Source organism: Mobula birostris, chromosome 25 (genome assembly GCF_030028105.1).
Source record: "Mobula birostris isolate sMobBir1 chromosome 25, sMobBir1.hap1, whole genome shotgun sequence".
In the NCBI taxonomy this organism is placed as follows: domain Eukaryota; kingdom Metazoa; phylum Chordata; class Chondrichthyes; order Myliobatiformes; family Myliobatidae; genus Mobula; species Mobula birostris.
Window position 1 is genome coordinate 3,727,473 of NC_092394.1, and position 9,724 is coordinate 3,737,196.

The following is a 9,724-nucleotide window of genomic DNA, read 5'->3' on the forward strand; positions in this document are numbered from 1 at the left end:
TTTCAATCCTGTTTACCTGAGATTCCTCTTTCCAGGAATTATGGATCTGTATTCCCAAATTATGTTGGCTCATGGCCAGGTGGTTAGGCCATTCGTCTAGTGATCTGAAGGTTGCTAGTTCGAGCCTTGGCTGAGGCAGCGTGTTGTGTCCTTGAGCAAGGCACTTAACCACACATTGCTCTGCGACAACACCAGTGCCAAGCTGTATGGGTCTTAATGCCCTTCCCTTGGACAACATAGGTGGCGTGGAGGGGGGAGACTTGCAGCATGGGGAACTGCCCGTCTTCCATACAACCTTGCCCAGGCCTGCGCCCTGGAAACCTTCCATGGCACAACTCCATGGTCTCATGAGACTAACGGATGCCTATCATTCCCAAATCCCTCTGTTCTACTGCATTCCTCAATGCTCTGCAGGTCACTACCCTGGTTGATCCTCTCAAAGCGCAACAAGCCTAACCCTCACTATACCCCTTGCCCATTCTCTGGGCTTCCCCCCGCCCCACTTTTCCTTCTCCCTAGGCCTCCTGTCCCATGATCTTCTGATATGTCTTTTGCCAATCAACTGTCCAGCTCTTGGCTCCATCCCTCCCCCTCCTGTCTTCTCCTATCATTTCAGATCTCCCCCTCCCCCTCCCACTTTTAAATTTCTTACTAGCTCTTCCTTCAGTTAGTCCTGACGAAGGGTCTCAGCCCGAAATGTTGACTGTACCTCTTCCTAGAGATGCTGCCTGGCCTGCTGCGTTCACCAGCAACTTTTATGTGTGTTGCAACTCACACTTGTCTGCATTGAATTCCATCTGCCATTTTCAGCCCATTTTCCAGTGGTCCAGCTTTGATTGTCTTCCTCGCTGTCCACTACACCCCCAATCTTGATGTCATCTGCAAAAATGACCCAGTTTACCGCATTATTATCCAAATTATTAATGTCACTGGTTCATTTTATTCACGCTGTCTACTTCCCGACTCCACAGTAGGGCACTGAAGTGTGAACAAAATAAAGAAATCTGGGAATACAGATCCATATTCCTTGAAAGTAGCACCAGAGGGAGATGGTTTCCCTGACACACATCCAGTGGCTAATTATTAGGCACACCTGCTTGTTAATGTAAATATCTAATCAGACAATCGTGTGGCAGCAACTCAATGCATAAAAGCATGCAGACATGTTCAAGAGGTTCGATTGTTGTTCAGACCAAACATCAGAATGAGGAAGAAATGTGATCTAAGTGACTTTGACCATGGAATCATTGTTGGTGCCAGACAGGGTAGTTTGAGTATCTCAGAAACTGTTGATCTCCTGGGATTTTAACACACAACAGTCTCTATAGAGTTTACAGAGAATGATGCAAAAAACAAAAAAATAACATCAGTGAGCGACAGTCCGATGGACAAAAAAACCTTGTTAATGAGAGAGATCAGAGGAGGATGATCAGATTGGTTCAAGCTGACAGGAAATCGACAGTTACTCGAATAACCACACATTACAACAGTGGTGTGCAGAACAGCATCTCTGAACACACATGTCGAACCGTGAAGTGGATTGGTCAATACAGCGGTCCCAGTAGAATGATTGCTCCCTTCCTGTTCCCACCCTCACTGACTCAGATGTTCCCTGTATGACAGGAGGTACCTAACAAAGTGGCCACTGAGTGTACAGTGTGGTTAGAGAGTATAGATCAGTACTTGGATTTAGGGTATACATGGAACTACAACTTGTGGCCATTACCGCAAGGACGATACTTGATGTTGCAGGATTTCCATGTTTGCAAAGGGACAGGGAAGGAGGCAAAAATGGGTGAAAGGGAGTGATCCCTGGGGAAAGTGTGTGTGTGTGTGGGGGGGGGGTAATCAAAGATCCCTTTAGAGATGGCGGAAGTTGTGGGGATTAAATGATGTGCTGGATGCAGAGGCTCGTGGTAAGGACAAGAGGAACTCATGGGTGGTGGGTAAGAACAAAATGAACTCTATCACCGTTAAGGCTGTGGGAAGATGAGATGAGTGTGGCTGTTCGGGAAATGGAGGAACTGTGGGTGTGGGCACATCAATGATGGACATAGACACAAGAGATCTGCAAATGCTGGAAATCCAGAGTAATACACACCAAATGGTAGAGGAACTCAGCAGATCAGGCAGCAACTCTGGTGAGGAGTACAGAGTCAACGTTTCGGGCCGAGACCCTTCATCACGATCTTTACTCTCCTCCATAGTTGCTGCCCGACCTGCTGGGTTCCTCCACCATTTTGTGCGTGTTGCTCTGGATTTCCAGCATCGGCAGAATTTCCTGTGCTTCTGAAGTAATAATGTATGAATTACTCCAGTACCACACAGCAATACGTACGGAGATGCGGGAGAACACATCACTATGTGGACGGAAGATAACCGCCAGCTCTGCACCAGGACGACGCCACTTTCCCCGCCAAAACTGGGGCACGTGACATTGCGATGAACGCGCTGAGCAACAGATTCGTGAGCCCCGGATGTGGCGGCTTCGCTGTTAGTCCCGCCCCCAACTGTAATATGATTGGCTAAGCGTGAGAAAATGAGCGGCACAGTGATTGGGCAAGTCGTCTGTCAGTACCGCCGTTCAATCCGGAAGGAAGATGGCGGCAGCCGATGCCGGGACGGAAGGTGTGAGAGTTAATGTTGTGTTTGTGTTAAAGTGAAGGGCGACGGTGGCAGGGACCGAATCCCGGATATATCAGGGGTACAGTGAGTTGCTGGGACAGGGAATCTTGCCTATCAGGGGCACTGAGGCTGACAGGAGTAAGGAACCCTGGAATAAAGGATTACCGAGGGTGGCCGAGTCAGGGAATCCTGGATATCAGGAATACTGATGGTGTTAGGGACAGGGAATAGGCATAGTCATACTTTATTAATCCCGAGGGAAATTGGGTTTCGTTACAGTTGCACCAACCAAGAAAAGAGTATAAATATAGCAATATAAAACCATAAATAATTAAATAGTAATATGTAAATTATGCCAGGAAATAAGTCCAGGACCAGCCTATTGGCTCAGGGTGTCTGACCCTCCAAGGGAGGAGTTGTAAAGTTTGATGGCCACAGGCAGGAATGACTTCCTATGACGCTCTGTGTTGCATCTCAGTGGAATGAGTGTCTGGCTGAATGTACTCCTGTGCCCACCCAGTACATTATGTAGTGGATGGGAGACATTGTCCAAGATGGCATGCAACTTGGACAGCATCCTCTTTTCAGACACCACCGTCAGAGAGTCCAGTTCCATCCCCACAACATCACTGGCCTTATGAATGAGTTTGTTGATTCTGTTGGTGTCTGCTACCCTCAGCCTGCTGCCCCAGCACACAACAACAAACATGATGGCATTGGCCACCACAGACTCGTAGAACATCCTCAGCATCATCCGACAGATGTTAAAGGACCTCAGTCTCCTCAGGAAATAGAGACGGGTCTGACCCTTCTTGTAGACAGCCTCAGTGTTCTTTGACCAGTCCAGTTTATTGTCAATTCGTATCCCCAGGTATTTGTAACCCTCCACCATGTCCACACTGGAATCTCGCATATCAGGAATATTGAGGGTGGCCGAGTCAGGGAACCCAGGATATCAGGAATACTGAAGATGTTAGGGACAGGGAATCTCGCATATCAGGGATACTGGGGGTGGTAGGGGCAGGGAATCCCAGATATCAGGGATACTGAGGATAGCAGGGGTAGGGAATCCTGGCTGTCAGGAATAGGGAATCCTCGGTAACAGGAACAGTGATCCCTAGATATCAGAAATACTCAGGGAGGCAGGGGTGTGGATCCCTGAATAATTAGGGATAATAAAAGTGAATGTAAAAAGCTCTGGATGATGAGGGATCCTGAGGTTCTGGTGAGGAATAAGGGGGAGGCATGGGACAAGTACAAGCTGGGATGGATTGGAATCTCTGGAGGAGTATGAGATGCAGAGTGTAGTTTGGAACAGAAGGGCAAAAAAAAAAGTGTTAATGAAATTGCTTTGGCAGAGGAAATAAAGGAGAATCCAAAGAGATTTTATACGTTGAGGGAAAAAGAGTAACTTGAGAGAGAGAGCAGGGATCCTCAAAGACAAAACGGTACATCTTCATGATGGAGCTGTCGGAGGTTGGTGAGGTCCTTAATGACATTTCTTGTTTGCTCTTACTGTGGAGTAAGGCATGAAATTTTCAAGAACAGGGAAACTAAATGGAGAGGTCTTGGCGATTGTTGACATTACAATGGAGGAGGTAATGAATGGCTTAAAATATTTGAGAGTAGACATATCGCCAAGGCCCGACCAGACACATCGAAGAACCCTGTGGGAGGCTAGAGAAGAAACTGCAGTCATGCGGGCTGGGATCTTTGCATCATCGTTAACCATTGGTGGACTGAAGATTAGTGAATTTTGTGCCTTTATTTTAAAAATACAGCAAAACTTTTTTTGAACTATAGACCAGTAAGCCTAAACACAAAATAATCTGCAGATGCTAGGGTCAAAGCAACACTCACAGCACACTGGAGGAACTCAGCAGGTCAGGCAGCATCAGTGGAAAAGATCAGTCGACGTTTCGGGCCGGAAGCCTTCGTCAGGACTGAACGAAGGGTTCCGGCCCGAAATGTCGACCGATCTTTTCCACTGATGCTGCCCGACCTGCTGAGTTCCTCCAGCATGTTGTGAGTGTTGCTTAGACTAGTAAGCCTAACATCTGTGGTGATTAAGTGTCTAAAGAGAATTCTGAGGAATAAGATATACGCACATCTGGAAAGTTGGGAGGGGGTTGATTTGGGGCAGCTTGGCACAACTTGGTGTATGGACCATCATGACTTGTGAATTTAGCTGAATTTCGAAGGCCAAAGACGGCAGGGTGGTAGACATGCAGGGACTTCAGTAATTGTTCCCTAAAGGCAGTCAGCCAAGCAATGTTTTTACTCGATTTAATACAGGTTCCTCGGCACTTAGTGACCCCCCCCCCTTCCACCAGCAGAGCATGCCAGAGACTAGTTGTTACTACCTCTATCATTTTGTAACCCCTCTCCCCTGAATCCTGATGATCACCCATCTCATCACAGGCAACATAGACCAGTACACCTTTATCAAATCAACCCTCATCCTCTGAATCAGAATCCAGTTTAATATCATTGGCATTTTGTGAAATTTGTTGTTTTGCAATACATAATAAAAACTATAAATTACAGTAAATATCTATATCTACATATTAAGTAAGTAATGCAAAAAAAGAAAAAAAATTATGAGATAGTGTTCATGGCTTCAATATCCATTCAGAAATGTCCCAGCTCACTCAAGCTATCCTCAAAAGACATGGTCTCTAATCTAGGCAGCATCCTGGTAAATTTCCTCTGCACCCTCTGTAAAGCTTCCACATCCTTCCTCTAATGAGGAGACCAGAACTGAATACAAATCTCTGCAGATCCTGGAAATTGGAGGGGCACACACAAAGTGCTGGAGGAACTCGGCAGGTCAGGCAGCATCTATGGAAATGTTTTTGGCTGAGACCCTTCTTCAGGACAGTAGTTTTACGTGTTAATTACCAGAGCTGGTAATCTGAGACACCGGTTAACGTTAAGAGTATGAACTGGTTGAACTGACTGTCACAGCGTTGTTACCCAGCCCAAAGCTGAGTTCTGTAGTTGAAGCAAGTACATTATTTATTCACAGCTAAGAATTATCAAGCACTCATTTACATACATTTTTAGTTTGGCACACAGACCCATCAGCTTCCTCCAGAATCTACACTCTTTCATATGTGAGGGAGAATTTACATATCAATGTCTACGTCTTTGGGATGTGGGAGAAAGGAGAACATTTTGGAGAAATTTACAATGTCTCAGGGAGAATATGCAAATTTCACACAGTAGGCACTGTGTTCAGGGTAAGATCTGTGTCCTGTTGTCTGTGAGGGGCAGCACCTGTATCTGTGTCCTGTTACCTGTGAGGGGCAGCACTTGTATTGGTGTTTTATTGATCATCTTTGCTGATAACGCACTATTAGTGGAGATAATTGCAGCACCATTCAGTGACTCTGGTTTGCCGCTGCCTTGGTTTGTCACGTGTACATCGAAACATACAGTGAAGTGCATGTTTTGCATCAAATCAAATCAAATCAGTGAGGATTGTACCGGGCAGCCTACCTCTGACATCCCACCAATCACTTTCAAATTATACTCTCTTATATTCGCCGTTTCGGCCCTGGCCAAAGGACTCTGGCTGTTCCCTCTATAAAGTCACCTCACATCCTCCTTTGCTCCAGAGAGAAAACACTCACTCACTCAACCTCGAGAATTGAGGATGAGAGGTGACCTGATAGAGGTGTACAGGATAAAGGTCGCGGCCCAAAACATTGGCTGTTTATTCCTCTCCGTAGATGCTGCCCGGCCTCCTGAGTTCCTCCAGCATTTTGTGTGTGTTGCTCTGGAATTTCCAGCGTCTGTAGAATCTCCTGTGCGTAGACCAAGTGGACAGCCAGAGACCTTTCCCCAGGACAGAAATGGGTAATACCAGGGTGTATGATTTCAAGATGGTTAGAGCAAAGTATAGGGGGAGAATGTGTAAGATTTTTTACACAGTGAGTGATGGGTGTGTGGAATGCACTGTCGGGGGTGGTAAAGGCAGGTAAAGACTCTTAGATGGGCACATTGATGAGAAAATATTTGAGGACTATATGGGAGGGAAGCGTTAGATTGATTTTAGAGTAGTTTAAAAGGTCAGAATTACATTGTGGGCCGAAGGGCCTGTTGTATTCAATGAAAATTAGCTGGAGTTTTGTTCGTTGTGACTGACTTGATCTGGGAATTGGAGTCACCAGAGGTGGGTGAGGCTGAACACATTAACTACTTTACAGAGTTTAGGTAATATTCACAGAAATTTAGTAGTTTCTAATTAATTCTTTGTGATCCGGGTGTGAATGACAAACAAATCTTTTCTTGATTTTGTTCAGAGAGGTCCCGAGGAAAGCTCTCTGCAGCCTGTATCGCTGCGGTGGTGGTACTGGTCGGGCTGCCTCTCTGGTGGAAAACAACAGAGACCTATCGTGCTTCACTGCCTTACAGCCAGATCAGTGAGTTGGACCTGCTCTTGGTAAGACTCCCTTCTGTTGGCGATGTCTTGTATTTGTGGTTGTGCAGCCTGTTTGAAGCAGTATGTGGTTAATGCTAAGTATCTGAGGCTGTATAAAGCATTGGTCAGACGGCATGCTGGAGTTGCAGAGGGCCAAGAGGTGGCTTACAAAAATCGTCCCAGGAATGTTAGGGCAACATATGAGGAATGTTTGATGGCTCTGAACCTGTACTCACTGGAGTTTACAAAAATGAGGGGGGCGATTTCATTGAAACCTGCCAAATATTGAAAGACCTGGATAGAGTGGATGTGGAGAAGATATTTCCTATAGTGTGGGAGTCTAGGACCAGAGGACACAGATAGAGTGGATGTGGAGAGGATGTTTCCTATAGTGGGGGAGTCTAGGATCAGAGGACACAGATAGAGTGGATGTGGAGAGGATGTTTCCTATAGTGGGGGAGTCTAGGTTCAGAGGGCACAGATAGAGTGGGTGTGGAGAGGATGTTTCCTATAGTGGGGGAGTCTAGGACCAGAGGACACAGATAGAGTGGATGTGGAGAGGATGTTTCCTATAGTGGGGGAGTCTAGGATCAGAGGACACAGATAGAGTGGGTGTGGAGAGGATACTTCCTACAGTGGGGGAGTCTAGGACCAGAGGACACAGATAGAGTGGATGTGGAGAAGATGTTTCCTATAGTGGGGGAGTCTAGGACCAGAGGGCACAGATAGAGTGGATGTGGAGAAGATGTTTCCTATGGTGGGGGAGTCTAGGACCAGAGGACACAGTCTCAGAATAAAGGGACAGCTATTTAGAACAGAGAAGAGGAGGAATTTCCTTAGCCAGAGGATGGTGAATCTGGGATTCATTGCCACAGACGGCTATAGAGGCTGCCACTCGGTATATTTAAAGTGGAGGCTGAAACGTTTTGCATTAGTCAGAACATCAAAGGTTATGGGGAGAAGGGAGGAGAATGGGATCGAGAGGGATAATAAATCAGCATGATAGAATGGTAGAGCAGGCTCAATGGGCTGAATGGCCTATATCTGCTCCGCTGTCTCATGGACTGTGGAGTGACAGCATGAGCTTTACTGATAGGACACTGTGGGTGATTGCAGGTATCTCCACCAGACTGGTGTCTGGGTTAGGGATAGAAATCTGCTGCCAGTACAGAGAGACGCAAACACGAGGAATTCTGCAGATGCTGGAAATTCAAGCAACACACATCAAAGTTGCTGGTGAACGCAGAAGGCCAGGCAGCATCTCTAGGAAGAGGTACGGTCGACGTTTCAGGCAGAGACCCTTCGTCAGGACTAACTGAAGGAAGAGTTAGTAAGAGATTTGAAAGTGGGAGGGGGAGGGGGAGATCCAAAATGATAGGAGAAGACAGGTTGTTCCTCCAACCTGAGTGTAGCCACACATTTCAATTCCATGTCCCATTCTCATTCTGACATGTCTATCCACGGCCTCCTCTACTGTAAAGATGAAGCCACACTCAGGTTGGAGGAACAACACTTTATATTCCATCTGGGTAGCCTCCAACCTGATGGCATGAACATCGACTTCTCTAACTTCCGCTAATGCCCCACCTCCCCCTCGTACCCCATCTGTTACTTATTTTTATACACACATTCTTTCTCTCACTCTCCTTTTTCTCCCTCTGCCCATCTCACTATACCCCTTGCCAATCCTCTGGGCTCCCCCTCCCCTTTTCTTTCTCCCTAGGCCTCCTGTCCCATGATCCTCTTATATCCCTTTTGCCAATCACCTGTCCAGCTGTTGGCTCCATCCCTCCCTCTCCTGTCCTCTCCTTTCATTTTGGATCTCCCACTTTCAAATCTATTACTAACTCTTCCTTCAGTTAGTCCTGACGAAGGATCTTGACCGAAACGTCGACTGTACCTCTTCCTAGAGATGCTGCCTGGCCTGCTGCGTTCACCAGCAACTTTGATGTGTGTTGCCAGTACAGAGAGGTTTTGAACAGTGGGGGAGAATATTACTGGACTGCAGCTAGAATTAATTACTGAATGGTGGCAGCAGAGTAGCATAGTGGTTGGTGTAACACTATTACATTGCCACCGACCCAGGTTCAAATCTGTCTCTGTCTGTAAGGAGTTTGTACGTTTTCCCTGTCACCATATATGTTCACTCCGGGTGCTCCGGTTTCCTCCCACATTCCAGAGACGTACGACGCAGGGTTACTGAGTTGTGGGCTTACTATGTTGACACCAGAACCACGGCGACACCTGTGCCCCACCCCAGTACATCCTCGGACTGTGTGAGTTGTTGATGCAAACGATGCATTTCACAGGAAGTTTCACTGTACACGTGACAAATAAAACTCACTTTAAGAAATATGGAGGGGATCCGAGGAGGATTTTTCACAGGGCGGGTGGCTGGAGCCTGCAGCGTGCTGGTGAGGCAGAGACTCTCATGGTGTATCAGAAATAACTGAACAAATGATTAAATGGCCAAGAGAGAGAGAGAACACTGCTGAGTCAAGAGGGGACACAGGGAATGGGGGGAGTGTGGAAAGTACACTGTCCAGTCTGTTTACTGTGGGGATGGGGGAGTGTGGAAAGTACACTGTCCAGTCTGTTTACTGTGGGGATGGGGGAGTGTGGAAAGTACACTGTCCAGTCTGTTTACTGTGGGAAATGGGGGAGTGTGGAAAG

The 9,724-nt window shown here is 46.8% G+C and overlaps 1 protein-coding gene across 1 annotated transcript in view; it reads left to right on the forward strand.

Annotated features, from left to right (window-relative positions):
• Positions 1-2,578: 2,578 nt before the first annotated feature.
• Positions 2,579-9,724, forward strand: part of pigs (phosphatidylinositol glycan anchor biosynthesis, class S) — a 49,496-nt gene continuing 42,350 nt past the window's right edge. Inside the window, exons 1-2 of the mRNA XM_072242845.1 lie at positions 2,579-2,628; positions 6,933-7,072. Of these exons, the coding sequence (XP_072098946.1) occupies positions 2,601-2,628; positions 6,933-7,072 (168 nt within the window). The 5' untranslated portion in view covers positions 2,579-2,600. The remainder of the gene's footprint in view (positions 2,629-6,932; positions 7,073-9,724) is intronic.